Source organism: Physeter macrocephalus, chromosome 8, assembly GCF_002837175.3.
Source record: "Physeter macrocephalus isolate SW-GA chromosome 8, ASM283717v5, whole genome shotgun sequence".
NCBI lineage: Eukaryota > Metazoa > Chordata > Mammalia > Artiodactyla > Physeteridae > Physeter > Physeter macrocephalus.
Window position 1 is genome coordinate 134,482,923 of NC_041221.1, and position 15,703 is coordinate 134,498,625.

General features: G+C 38.0%; 1 protein-coding gene across 9 annotated transcripts in view; it reads right to left on the reverse strand.

Moving 5' to 3' along the window:
• FAM13B (family with sequence similarity 13 member B) overlaps positions 1–15,703 on the reverse strand; it is a 90,174-nt gene that overhangs the window by 64,123 nt on the left and 10,348 nt on the right. For all 9 annotated transcript variants that reach the window (XM_024120090.3, XM_024120107.3, XM_024120072.3 and 6 more), the window contains exons 2-6: positions 8,925–9,091; positions 7,327–7,518; positions 6,680–6,892; positions 1,648–1,825; positions 1,199–1,340 (exon numbers count right to left, since the gene is read on the reverse strand). In XM_024120090.3, the coding sequence (XP_023975858.1) occupies positions 1,199–1,340; positions 1,648–1,825; positions 6,680–6,892; positions 7,327–7,483 (690 nt within the window). In that variant the 5' untranslated portion in view covers positions 7,484–7,518; positions 8,925–9,091. The remainder of the gene's footprint in view (positions 1–1,198; positions 1,341–1,647; positions 1,826–6,679; positions 6,893–7,326; positions 7,519–8,924; positions 9,092–15,703) is intronic.

Genomic DNA, 15,703 nt, shown 5'->3' on the forward strand with positions numbered 1-15,703 from the left:
GCAGTGGTTAAGAATCCGCCTGCCGATGCAGGGGACACAGGTTCGAGCCCTGGTCCGGGAAGATCCCACATGCTGCAGAGCAACTAAGCCCGTGAGCCACAACTACTGAGCCTGCACTCTAGAGTCCGCAAGCCACAACTACTAAGCCCGCATGCCAAAACTACTGAAGCCCACATGCCTAGAGCCCATGCTCTGCAACGAGAAGCCACCACAGTGAGAAGCCCGCACACAGCAAAGAGCAGCCCCCCACTCGCCACAACTAGAGAAAGCCCGCACGCAGCAACGAAGTCCCAACGCAGCCAAAAATTAATTAATTAATTAATCTTAAAAAAGAAGAAACTAACTAGGATCCTTCTGCAGTCTCAACCATCAAGGCATAGCAGTAACAACAAAATATGTTGTTTGAGAAATGGGTTTTAAATTCGAGTCACAAGATTTAAAACATTATCTGTAACCTAAACTATTACTCTTTTATATCTTTTTTTTTTTTTTTTTTTTGTGGTATGCGGGCCTCCCTCTGCTGTGGCCTCTCCCGTTGCGGAGCACAGGCTCCGGACGCCGCAGGCCCAGCGGCCATGGCTCACGGGCCCAGCCGCTCCGCGGCATGTGGGATCCTCCCAGACCGGGGCGCGAACCCGGCTCCCCTGAATCGGCAGGCGGACGCGCAACCACTGCGCCACCAGGGAAGCCCTAAACTATTACTCTTTTGATGCTTCCCATTAATGACAATGTTTGCACTGCTATACTGACTTGGTACTTCAATCAAGAAAAACATTTTTAAGTTTCTGTCAACTCTGTATTCAACCTTTCTCTCTACCTTCTAATTCTCAACCTTTGCCTGCATTCCTCTATGCAAGCAGTTTCTTTGCAAAAACAAAAAGCACACTATTCTTACAAAATAAACAATGCTTAATTTAACAAAAGAAAAACACAAAAACGTCCACAAAAGCTCTACCACACACTCTGGTTTCAATTACTTTTCCATATCCAAATTGAGACAAGAAGTTGTTCAGAAAAAAGATCACATTCATATACTACATGGATATATTACCTATGATTACATATAATAATCAAGAAAATTACTTCCAGTTTAGTACTTAAAAATTCCACCTAAGTTTGGGCCAAGCCCTTAAGAGCAAATTCTTTAAAAAGCAACAAAAACAAAAACTCCCTCCAAGTATCTTTTAAATATTCTCACCTGTTCAGTAATTGAACTCAAATCATTAGATGAAAAATCTTCCTCTTCATTCTCAAAAAACTCATAGTAATTTTCCAGAAGTCCAGCCATTATCCTGCTCACTATTTCTTGTTCTTTCAGATCTTCCACATCTGTGTAAATACTAAGAATAAAAGTTCAAACTGAATTGAGAGTTCTTAAATCAATCACAAGTAAAGTTTGAAGACAACAAATGAGTCACTTTATAGACCTGAGCGATTTATGCCATCATTCTGTGCCTCAGTTTTCCCATCTGTAAAGCCTACCTAACTTGTGCCCTGTTCACAGAAATGCTGGAAGGATTAAACAGATCTACTATAAAAAATAATGGTTCATCAAGCAACCTATGACCCTTGGGAGACAGTACAATGATTCTATTTCACAAATATATATATTTTTTTAATCAAACAAAAATTTGTGAAAAAACTTACTGGAAGACATCTGGACCAAAGACAGCAGCCAAAGAGTTTGCAGACCAAATTTCTTCATGATGTGATGCTACATTGGCTAAAAATCTACACAGAAACTTTAACAAACTGTAATTAACAGGTGGAAGCTGCTGCAAGAGGAACCTCAACTTTCTTCCAAATTCATCTTCGTTATTATAATCTACAAAACAATGACAGGTTTCTTTAATGAAGTAAAAGCAAAGCTCAGATATTTTGCCAGGTTCACATTGCTACACCCATATAACCATTTTACTATAACAATTACAAAACCTCTTCACTTCCTCTACTAGAGGCCAAATGCCTTAGGGCTTTGCATTTCACTTATTAAGTGGAAGAATTTGAGAAGGTACACAACCCCTCAACTGTTGGAGGATGTCTTCCTCATCTATTACTCACTGGCCCCAATTCTCTATTTTTTTAAATTCTCATCATACTGTCCTCTTGCATGACTGTACCTGTGTTTCCAAATTAGTGACAACTCTAAGAAGTCAAAATGCACTGGCCAAAATCAGTCAATACCAACCACTAATTAGCAAAGATGAGAAGCAATTTAAACAACTAATAGTATTAGAATGAAAGAAAAAACAAGGAACAGAATAAGAGACAGACTTTCTTCTTTTAACATTCTGAAAAGAACAATTCATTTCAGCAATATCAACAGAACTAAATAAGAACGAATTCCACTTCTAAGTTGTTTTTCTCCTCTAAGTTGATGTTGTTATCTGTTTACCAAGTGAATTTTCAACTACCAGAAGCTAGGCCCTGTGTTTAGGTGAGTTTTCATTAACAGAAATTAGGCCTGTTATCAACTCCCTGACTGGTGAGGGCCCCACTTAGGAGAAGTAATTTCTCAGAGTTACCCGCAAAATAAAGTAATTTATTGGTCCAATAGAGAGAGTTAACCCAATTATATTTCATTCTTTATTTTTCTCGAGGTTCTTAAAATTAATTTAAAAATTAATTCTTGGGGAAAAAAATTCTTGGTAAAAGGTTATGATCATAATATTGGCCATCTCTGCAAAATAACACAACTCTAAGATGTTTACAGGAAAGGCTATAGTCACATGACTTTTACTTAAAATTTAAAATGCAACCAATAAGAATTCTTTGATATTTCATAATATTACCAACTGCCCAGGTACTCTGACTTTATAATTGGTTGGAACAGTCCTTGAATTAATGTTTTTTAGATTACTGTGACAATTGGTGGAAATTTTTAACAACCTAAATTTAGCAGAAAAGGATTATTTAAGAAAAATCACGTATATCAACTCAAAAAACATATGCAAGCAATTAATATTATCAAAATGATGACTACATCAACACTGACAAATTCTACATAACATCCTCTCTCTAGCTACACAGCACTTACCATCTAACATACCCTTGTATTTATTTTGCTTATCATCTATTTTTCCTCTAACTCTCCTTATGCCCTTTTAGAATTTTTAGCTCTATGATGGCAGAGATTTTTAGGCGGTTTTGTTCACTTCTGCATTCCCAGAATTCAGAACAGTGCCTGGCACACAGCGGGGGTTCTATAAAAGTTAGTTGAAGAAGCTGAATAAATACACAATAACTGAAAAAAGATGCCGCCTTGATGAGGTGGTTAAGATTGTGGGCTATACTGGTTTTACTTGAAATACTGTTCATGTTGCTTTACTTTTGTTAGTGAACGTTTCTAGTATTCAAAAATATTTATACCTACCAGCCTCCTTCTAAAATATTTATACCTACCAGTCTTCAAATAAGGCAGAGGAGCATTTCCGTGTGTGTGTTTGTATTAAAAACACACCAGCTTAAATTTTTTTTCCTTTTGAGCCTACTTCCTAGTTAGATCATAACCAGGAAAAATATATGTAGGTATCAAAGAAGATTCCCCTAAGAATTCTTTCAAGCATTTTAACAGTTTTTGTAAACTTTACAACAAATTCACAGAACTGTGAACTGTGTTTTCTACCAAAACATAATGTATAAGTAATTGGACAAACTATCATGGGCTAAACCAATGGTTGTTAACATCTGACAATGAATGGAATGGCTGTCATAACTTGGGGGAAAGGGGTACTAGTGCTATCTAGTGGACAGAGGCCAGGGATTCTACTAAATAACTTAAAATTCAAGGATAGCCCCTACACTGAAGAATTATCCAGACCCAAATATCAGGAGTGCGAACGTTGTGAAATCCTGGTCTAAATAAAAGCTCAAACCACACCAGAAATGCCACTTTGCAATGTCCTGCTACCACAGAAAATGAAAACCACTTTTTAAAGAACACTAACTCGGGGTCTTCCCTGGTGGTCCAGTGGTTGGGAATCCGCCTTCCAATGCAGGGGACGCAGGTTCAAGCCCTGGTCAGGGAACTTAGGATCCCACATGCCGCAGAGCAAGTAAGCCTGCACAACTCAACTAAGACCCGATGCAGCCAAATAAACAATTTAAAAATATATTAAAAAATAATTTAAAAAAATAAAGAAGACTAACTCAAATGCAACTACATGCTGCCTCCATGATCGTAACAGCATTAATCTCATGTATTTGTGAACGTCAATTAAAATAGTAACATAATAGTTGCCTACAATAAATGGAGAGAGGGGGCTTCCCTAGTGGCACAGTGGTTGGGAGTCCGCCTGTCGATGCAGGGTACACGGGTTCGTGCCCCGGTTCGGGAGGATCCCACATGCTGCGGAGCGGCTGGGCCCGTGGGCCACGGCCGCTGGGCCTGCGCGTCCAGAGCCTGTGCTCCGCGGCGGGAGAGGCCACAACAGTGAGAGGCCCGCGTACCACAAAAAAAATAAAAATAAAAAAATAAATGGAGAGAGGAACTTTTCCAGAGACCTAGACACCTTCCCAAAAGAATTATTGAAGGATGAGGAAATAGATTTTATCACAAGAGAAATGCAAATATCACCTCAAGTACTGCCACACCTATCTGCATAGCTATTAAAGAAACAGGTGTATACATGGGTGTGTGCATGCATACATACCCATGCTAATGGTTATATAAGTGGGGAATGGAGGAGAATGGTGGATTTCTTATAACAAATGGGCCACAAGCATTTTTGCATGCCTAAATTCCTTCACACGTGAATGCTGACATAAGAATAATTAATTAGTAAGATATATATTGCAATTCCATAAATAACACAGTGCATGATGCTGTCATACTTTTAAATGAATACCAATCAAAATGACACTCCTACTGACAAAATAGCTTCTGATTGGTAGCATCAATGAGAGGCAGTAACTTTATCATCATTAAATCTTATTCCACTTATTCATTTATAAATTTTCAATCAAAACTGAAAGATTATCTGATTCTTGGAACTTTAAAAGACTTGTCTACGATTTGCTAACACAGGGAAAATGGAATCCTAACACTATAAAAACAAAACAAATGGCTCTCGAGACACAAAAAGGGCTCAAAAAACTCTAACACATCAGTTTCATTATATATTTAATGAATGCAAAGTGCTTATTAGGTGACCGAATATAAACATTTGAAAAAATTCCTACTCCTAAGAAAAGAAATTTGAAATGGATTCAGAAATTCAGAACAAAAAAATATAGTATTTGTTGAGAGAAAAAAAGAAAAAAAGGTGACATTATTGATGACACTTCATTATGAAACCTGTTCTTTGATCCAGGTGGCACAATAAAAGAACAAAACTGAATCAGGCTAACCATTCCTGAATAGAGCAAGTACAAAGTGAGCCCTATCACTAGCTGTAGAGAGGAAAACATACATAAGAGGATCATAAAATATCTTTGTATTGACCTTTACACACAAATAAGAGGCATCCACTAATTCAGGCTCGTGTTTAAATTTAAGAAAAAGATGGATAAATACTCTCAAAAGGAAATCCCCCTTCTCTGCCCATACACTGCTTAAGGATACACGCAAACATACAAAAAGTCCAGCTCTGACAGAGATAGGGATTAAGGAAGTAGTTATAATTTTTTAACATCACTGAATTTCTGTAGAAGCCCCAATTCAAAAAATTAAAGAGATTCCATAACACAAACAAAAGCCAGAAAAAATAATTTAAAAATCCAAGAAATGTGTTGACCCTTCAACACAGGGGTTAGGGATGCCGACCTTCCACACCATTGAAAATTTGTGTATAACATTACAGCAGGCCCTCCATAGCCACAGTTCTGCATGTGTGGATTCAACCAATTGCAGATCATGTAGTACTGTAGTACAAATTTATTGAAAAAATATGTATGTAAGTTCAAACCCGTGTTTTTCAAAAGTCAACTGTATTATATGCCAACTTCAAAAATTCTCCTATATAACGAAGCATGTCACTCCATTATGTACACATAAATACCAGTGAATACCATCTGGCTCAAGGAAAAGAAGCATCTCCTCACCTCTTGGTTCTTTTACCTTTCTGAATACCTCTACCTTTATTTTTCTTGTGCATCCCAGCTAAGCCCTATTTTTAGTCACCACCAAAAAACTAACCCAACAGAAACAAACCAATTTTTTTCTTTATTTGGCTTGTAGTCTGATGTCCAATTTGATATTTTATTTCCTTCAGGCGGGTGTCCAAGAACAAGCTTTAGGTATATTCCAAACTTAGAATCAAAGCTGTCTTCTGTTTTTTGCTAGGATGTTCTATCAAACCAAGGATAAACATAGTAACATCACCACTAACCAACAACACTGACTATTATGGGTCATTCTGCCACACATGTTTTTTTTCTTCTTCATTTTCCCTCCTACTCTTTGTTCTTGTCTCCTGCCTTTCCTCCTTCTCCTTATCACTATGTATCTTAGGCTTACTAAGACCAAGCATAAAAACTAAATAGCACTACAGGAATCTAAGAGGTTGCAATTCCCTTAACTAGATAATACAGCCCCAAAGAGCATATGTCCCCAAATGGGAACTTATGAAATTAATCTCAGAATTACTATAATTACTGCTTACATGTCAAGATGTCTAAAAGGTAAAGACTTTGAAATTAAATGTTAAGCGACTGACTGATAAGATTCAAATTATGTTACCTTGAGAAAGCTGCATCAAGTGAATATGCAAACTGCCAGGGATAACAGGTTCAGGAAGTTCTTGAAGGAAAAACCTAAGAAGACTAATAGCCGAGGGAACATCTGCTTCCTTAACCAAATCCACCTCTTCTCCGCTGTCGTATCTCTGCCGAAGCCACTCCACTGTCTCAGCATTTCCATTGACTTGAAAAAGTCCTTGTTGCTCCAGACCTCCTACATTAGTTCAAGGCAAAAATTAAATAAGCTTCAACTTAACTACCATATATATTCATTCTCCAATCAACTTAAAATATTCATACTTTGGGAAAGCCGTTCTTGGCTCCCCTGATTGGGCTAACCACCTTCAAACTACACATCTAGAAACATATACTATCTCTGTCCTGAGGGATATTCTATTTTATCCCACCCCCTTATATCCATTAAAAATATTACTATCACCCCTCCCACTAAAATATGCTCTAAACTGGTCATTTCTGAGTATATGATTTTTAAGTAATAAAGACACACTAAAATGTTAAAAAGAATTTCCATTGTTTTTCCTCACTATATTTTGGACATTGAATACCGAAAAAAAAATCCAAGGTCAAAAATGGATAAGTTGTGTTTATTAAAACAAAGGCTAGCCCTCAAAGTAAGGAAATGTATACCATGTTCCTCAATATAGTCCACTACGTGGCGGACTATGAACGGAACCTCATTGTCTGGATGTCCTCCCTGCTGCAGCTCATCAAGTGGAATTCCAAATATTTTGTTAGCAAGAACGGAGTTGCAGTTATTCAAGGAAGGGGAGGAGCTCTTCCTCATATCTTTTTTGCAGCCAGAAATCAAAGCTGTCTTTTCTGCCAAATAAAAGGAAAAAAAAAAAAAAAAAAAGACTATAATGATTAACAGGTGGCAATATGACTAAATACATTAAAGAAAAAGGCTTTACACCTGAATGTGTTCTCGTCTATTAAATATGTTCCAGTTACCAGGCCCATAGTGTGTTCTACACATAAAGCTCAATACAATCATCTAAGCATTTTCTCTACCATGTGAAGTTAGTTCTGACTGTTCCCTTTAGTGTTTGTATATTTACCAAACAATGGCAAAACTGATCATTAAACTTTGCAGAGGACGTTAATATCTCAAAGACAAAGTAAGAGGCAAATTTTGCTCCAACAGGACCTTACTGACCAAGCTTATTAACGACATGAGTAAAAAGCCAAACCTAATCATTTCTGGACTCTGCTCTATAAAGGTCATCTAACCACTCAATTCATAAGCACCCAAAGAGGAGAGAATCATTTTTTAAAAAATGATGGGCTAATAAGGACAAGATTAACCAGTTCTTATTTCTACATGACAGAGCAGCCACATTATGTTTTTATAAACAAAGGAAATTTTTCAGTTCTAGGCATCAACCTTCAATGAAAATGTTCTTTTATCAATCCTGCCGTTTCATAATTATTCAAAAGAAAAACTTCCATAGCCCGGCTAGTTCAGAAGAAATAAATAATTTGTCTTTGCAGGAATTGTGATCAATAAAGAAGCAGTGGGAGAAAACAATGTTTCCAATTTATGAAGCATCAAAGAACAAGTACAGTAATATCAAAAAAAATTCATTTTCTAAAATAATCATTTATGGGAATTCCCTGGAGATTCAGTGGTTAGGACTCCATCCACGCTTCCACTGCAGGGGGCACAGGTTCGATCCCTGGTCGGGGAACTAAGATCCCACAAGCTGTGCGGCATGGCCAAAAAAATTTTTTTAATAAATAAATAAATAAAAATAAAATAATCATTTATTATTTTATGTGGGGAAAGGAGTACTTTTAAAGGAAAGGAAAACTTTTTTCAAAAGTTGATAATGAACAAAATGGGCTTTTTTCATCACCTCAGAGAAACAATTCCTTTCATACTACAAGAGAAAGATAACAGAGCAGAAAAAAAAAAAAGGTCAATATTCTAAAGTTTATACAAATAAGGTCCATATGTATAACAGGTGTACCCACTGGATCAAGAGACATCGTGACTGGAAAACAAATCCATCTAACTTACAGAAACAGCAGAAATTAACTTAGGGGCAGCAAAATGCCATAAATTTAAATAGTTTTAGACAAGCAAAATCCATTCTTTAACACATCTGATGCCAGCTAATAACTATAAAACCTTAAGTTAATAATCCAATAGCAGCAATAGTAGATAAACTCCAAAATCTCTGTGGATATATAAGTATGGGATAGTTACCATTGTGGAAACTTACCTTTGAGTACTTAAACACCTAAGTTTAAAAAATGGTTTCTGCACCAGCTACCCTCACTGAGCAAGCATTCTTTTGTCATTTATGGCTGTTTGAGATTATGGCAGAAGATCAGCCTGTAGTTCCTCATTGAAGAAACACAGAACTCGATCAGTACTTCAGCAGTTAATCTAGAAGAAAAAAACAGTTCTTTTAATTTCCCACAACATCTTTAACTGTGAGAAGAGACTAGAATAAGCAGTGAAGTCCATTTAGGAAGGTCCCTATGATGAAAAGCATTCTTCTGCCTAAAAGATCTGTCTGTGACCTAGTTAGAGGCAAAACCTTGCACAAGCTTTTCAAATTATGATGGCTAACCTGGGTATGAATCTTTCTGCTAAGGATAAACAAATAAAGGAACTGCACAGGACAATCTCTGACAGTACACATCTTCAGGGACTACACCATTCTAATAACCCATTTTTCCTCAATGGACCCTTCATTTGTACACACACACACATCCCACCCAGTTCTATTCCATCCTCATATACTCAGAACTAAACATGGAAGCATTTTTAGGTCAAAGAGTGGAAGACATGAGTTTAAGCTTGGAACTACAGTTACATACTTTACTCTTTTCTTTGTATACAACAAATATTTTGTTAACAAGAACATAGTTGTCTGAGCTTTCTAATTTGGAGAGGCAATAGCACATGATGGAAAAGAACTAGAAAGGCACATATTCAAGTATCACCTCCATCATTCTGTAGATGTGATCCTGAACAGCTTCCATGTCTCTAAGCCTAGGTTTCCTTATATAAAATAACACCTAAACACATGTTACATTTCACTGATAAAATACATGCATGCATTAGAAAGAGAATCAGTTTCCTTCTCTTCTTTACATAATGTTAAAAGACCATCAAAACAGGCCGGGGAGAGACAGGAGAGAGGCGAAAACCTGTTCGGCAGTATGTTTAATATTTGGTCTCATCTTCTGTAAATTCTAATAATCTATTTAAAATCTAACAAGCTCAGTAAACTGCAAGATTCTGCTCAAAGGCTTCAGGTAAGCAGAAGAGTATTATCATTCAGTGTGGTTTTCCAAAATGTCTTAATAGTTACATATACCTCCAGGAGGAACATTAAAAACCAAGGGGAAGGAAAACCACATTCCCACAACAAATCTTTAGTAGATGATTACTTCCAAAACATCCTGAAATGCCTGCTAAAACATGTAGTCTATTCATGTGAAAAACAACTTCAAAGTTTATATAAGATCCTTTAGGGAGGTTAACTTCAGGGATAAGACGTTTAATGAACTTACATTAAAAGTCAGGTTGATACCCTCATGACATAAAGGAAAGGGGATCTGCTTGATGTACAATAAATGAAGACTCATTAGAAGACTTTGTCAAAGGCAAGTTCTAGGGACTTCCCTGGTGGCCCAGTAGCTAAGACTCCGCGCTCTCAATGCAGGGGGCCTGGGTTCGATCCTTGGTCAGGGAACTACACCCCACATGCCGCAACTAAAGATCCCACATGCCTTCATTGAAGATCCCATGTGCTGCAACTAGGACCCCACGCAGCCAAATAAATAAATATATTTTTTTTAATGGCAAGTTCTATATCACATAAATGGCTATTCAGGTTTAGTGTACTTGTTAGTGAAACCAGAACCAGTTATATCATCCTGTGTTTACTACTACTCCCAACCTCTAAGCAAACAATCTGAAAAGCACATCTTTCCTAAGGCAATGCTGGGTAGGAATCCATGAGTCCATCAGTACAAATTCATCCTTACTACTGGAAAAACAAAGGGCATCATCATGATGATGAAAACAGCAGCAGCGAACATTAAATGAGCAGTTACTGATACTATGTGCCAGGCATTTCTATGCACTTTACACGTATTGATACGGTATTATGACTTATTTTAATGAGACACTGCACAGAGGCTCAACGATTTAACCACAATCCACCCAGCTAATAAGGGTCAGAGGCAGAATCTGAATCCAGGGAGTGTAACTCCTGAAGTCCTTGCTCTTTATTACTATACTATACTATCACTCCGTGTAAATTCTGACGATTTAAAGTACCACAGACTCTCACATTTTATCACTCAAACTGACCACAAAGTCTTATATATATGTTAGGAGGTCATTCATTCATAGCTTGCTAAAAGGTACTTTTGCTTTATTTTGTTTGTTTTGTTGTCGTTGTTTTGCTAAAAGGCACTTTTAAAGCATGCCTATGTTCTGAGCCCTAGCAGCCAATGACTATTCACTTCAGACCTCTATCCAGAGAACACTGCTGAAGGCATTCAGATTAGAGTGGCCCAAAATAACATTCCTGCAAAATGCAAAGTTGTTTCTGACATGATTTAGTACTGCTTCCTGTCCCTTTTCAGAGCTTAAATCATGTAAATATTTCCTTTATATGTGTACTAGGTTGAAGTGTCTCCCCAAAACTCATGTCCACCTGGAACATCAAAATGTGACCTTATTTGAAAATAGGGTCTTTGCAAATGTAATTAGTTAAGGATATCAAGATGAAATCACCTTGATTTAGGGGAGTCCTTAATCTAATCACTAGTGTGCTTAAAGAAGGAGACAGGACACACAGAGACACACAGAGGGGAAGAAGGCCATGTGAAGACAAAGGTGGAAATTGAGTTATGCTGTCAAAAGCAAGAAATGCCAGGAGCCACCAAAAGATGGAAGAGTCAAGGAAGAATTCTCCCTTCAGAGGGAGCATGACCCTGCCCACACCTTGATTTTAGACTCCTGGCCCCCTGATCTGTGAGAGAAATTTTTCTACTATTCTAGAGTCACCCCATTTTTAGTAATTTATCATGGAAGCCCTAGAAAACTAGTGCAACATCTAAACTACAATATCCTGTTTTTGAAGAAAAGAAAAATGGAAAAGAAAATAGCAGCAGGTCAGGTACCACAGAAAAATATGCCAAAGAGATCTGATGAAATATCTGAACAGAAACAGTCAATAAAATGCAAACAAAGCAGTTAATTAAAGGCTTGACACAAGAGAATACAATGTGCAGACTTTCAAAATAACCAAGGATTTCTGAAAGCATAATTTTATTATAAATTAAAACAGCAAAATCATTTTAAATACAAGTGACAGTTGCCCAGCATGGTGGTACTGACAACAAATAAGAAACCATTTTGAATTTTATATCACATACTTTACCATGAGACAAGAGTGATAAAAAATAATGCAATTAAATATCAATTATCAATAAGCTGACTAATGGGTACATTCAGGAAAGTGTACCTTCATATACTAGCTATCAACCTGAGTTCTGAGAAGGCTCAAAATACTTCTACACTCCATTCATATACATATGGTTACATATACATATATATCAGGGGTCCCCAACCCTGGTTAGGAACCAGGCCACACAGCAGGAGGTGAGTGGCAGTCAAGCGAGAAGCTTCATCTGCCGCTCCCCACTGCTCCCCATTGTTTGCATCACCTCCTGAACCATACCCCCCATCGCTCACATTACCACCTGAACCATCCCCACCCCCGCACAGTGGAAAAACTGTCTTCCACAAAACCGGTCCCTGGTGCCAAAAAGGTTGGGGACCGCTGATATACATGACAGCAACAAACACACCTTTCTTAACAGCAAAGAATCTTTAAGTCATAAGTATCAGGACTTCCTGGTGGTGCAGTGGTTAAGAATCTGCCTGCCAATGCAGGGGACACAGGTTCGAGCCCTAATTCCAGAAGATCCCACGTGCCACGAAGCAACCAAGCCCGTGCGTCACAACTACTGAGCCTGCTCTCTAGAGCCTGCGAGCCACAACTACTGAGCCCACGCACCACAACTACTGAAGCCCTTGCACTCTAGGGACCGCGCTCCGCAACAAGAGAAGCCACAGCAATGAGAAGCCCACGCACCGCAACAAAGAGTAGCCCCCACTCACTGCAACTAGAGAAAGCCCCCTTGCAGCAACAAAGACCCAACACAGCCAAAAACAAATAAATAAAATAAATTTTAAAATGTGTTTAAGGGCTTCCCTGGTGGCGCAGTGGTTGAGAGTCCGCCTGCCGATGCAGGGTATGCAGGTTCGTGCCCCGGTCCGGGAAGATCCCACGTGCCGCGGAGCGGCTGGGCCCGTGAGCCATGGCCACTGAGCCTGCGCGTCCGGAGCCTGTGCTCCACAACGGGAGAGGCCACAACAGTGAGAGGCCCGCGTACCGCAAAAAAAAAAAAAAAAAAAGTGTTTAAAAAGAAAAGTCTTAAGTATCTAATAAAATTAGTAATGACAGTTTTTTTAAAAGGATATAACACCAACATCAATACCACAGACAACAGAAGATAGCATTAACTGAGCTATTACTGAGCCAGGAACTACCTTAAGGGCTTTAAATATATTAATTCATTTAATCCTTGCAACAATCCTATGGAAGTACATACTTTCATTATATCCATTTTACTGATGAGAAAATTAAAAAGCACTGAGAACTTTTGGGGGTGATGGAAATATTCTATATCATGATTGTGGTAGTGGTGGTTACATGCTTAATACACTTGTCAAAACTTATTAAGCTAAATATTTTAAATTGGTGAATGTGATTGTATATAAATTACACTGCAATAAAGCAGAAAAAATTATAAAGAGAAAACTCACATGAATAAAGACACAGCATCATTTTAATAGATTAACTATTGAATATTAAACTATTTTTATTATAAAATATGATATTTTTAAATATGCTTTTCCATCCACAAAAGGAAAATAAAATATATTTTTTTAATGTATTTGTTGTGGTTTTTTAAACTAATTATTTATTTATTTATAGTTGCAGTACGTGGGATTTATTTGCCACACACGGGATCCTTTAGTTGCAGCACGCAGGATCTTTAGTTGCGGCACATGAGATCTAGTTCCCTGACCCGGGATCAAACCCAGGCCCCCTGCATTGGGAGGCAGAGTCTTAGCCACTGGACCACCAAGGAAGTCCTCGAAAATATAATATTTTTTTAACCACATTTCAAGAACCAATCCTGTTTGGCCCTTCTACGCTATCTAGCACATCCAGAAATTACTACAATTTCTATACAGCATAACAAAAAAAAAGAATAAAACGCTGAAGACTTTATAAATTTTAACACTAGCTGAAAGTCTTTTCAGAGCAAATAATTTTACAAAACAGTATAATGGTAATAAGAGTAGATCTGCACTATACTAATAAACTTTCATCCTTTTACAAATAAAACAACCTGTGGTAAGAGGGGTAGCTGCAAAAATAAATTATCACTTGCAAGTAAAATTGTTCTACCTTCAAACTGAATAGAAAGGAAAAAGAAAAGTCACTTTTGCCCAAAATGCTTTTGACAAAACAGGGATACAATTCACACAGAAAAGTTTAAAAGAGCTACCTCAATCATCTTCAATAATCGCTAAAACAGGACTTCCCTGTTAGTCCAGCGGCTAAGACTCCACACTCCCAATGCTGGGGGCCTGGGTTTGATCCCCGGTCAGGGAACTAGATCCCACATGGGGCAACTAAGAGTTCACATGCCACGACTAAGAGTTCGCATGCCGCAACTAAGACCCAGCACAGCCAAATAAATAAATACTTTTTAAAAAATTGCTAAAACAGGGCTTCCCTGGTGGCACAGTGGTTGACAGTCTGCCTGCAGGACAGTCTGTCCTGCAGGGGACACGGGTTCGTGCCCCGGTCCAGGAAGATCCCACATGCCACGGAGCGGCCAGGCCCGTGAGCCATGGCCACTGAGCCTGCGCGTCCAGAGCCTGTGCTCTGCAACGGGAGAGGCCACAACAGTGAGAGGCCCGTGTACCACCACAAAAAAAAAAAAAAAAAAAAAAAATTGCTAAAACAAAACAAAACCAAAAAATGCGCTATCACTAGTATCAAAAGAGGGAAAAGCCAAGAGGGAGCTGAGTCTCAATAAAGATGGTAAACTTTGGGAACAGAGATAATGTACCCCTGCTCCATACATTCATCTTTTCATTAGTAAGCTCTAAGCAATTTATCAAACAAAGGAAAATGCACTTCTTTCATTCTGACTGAACAAGGATGGTACTACAAAATTTGCCAGTATGCTAAATCTGTGGTTCCCTCCTGGCCTGAGAAACTGACAAGGCATCAATCTGTCTGAATCCTTAACAGTACCAAGCAAACAGAAAAGTTAAACAAACATCTCAACAGCATATAAACTTATCTGTCAAATGTCCATAGATGCTACTCTGATCAGGAAAATACCAAGTCATTTAAATCTACTATTAAATTCATTTGAAAAAGAATAGATACATGTATATGTATAAGTGAATCACTTTGCTGTACACCTGAAACTAACATAACAGTGTTAATCAACTATACTCCAACATAAAATTAAAAGTTAAAAAATAAATAAATTCGTATTGACTTTGCCCTTAAGTAAGTTATCAAAGTATATATAACTGGGCTTCCCTGGTGGCGCAGTGGTTGAGAGTCTGCCTGCCGATGCAGGAGACACAGGTTCATGCCCTGGTCCGGGAAGATCCCACATGCCGCGGAGCGGCTGGGCCCTACAGTGAGAGGCCCGTGTACCGCAAAAAAACAAACAAACAAACAAACAAAAAAACAAAGTATATATCACTAAGAGAGAATTCAGGACTAGAAAGTTTGCTTATTTATTTATATATGTATGTATTTATGGCTGCGTTGGTATTTATTTATGTATGTATGTATGTATGTATTTATGGCTGCGTTGGTATTTATTTATGTATGTATTTATGGCTGCATTGGTATGTATGTGTGTATGT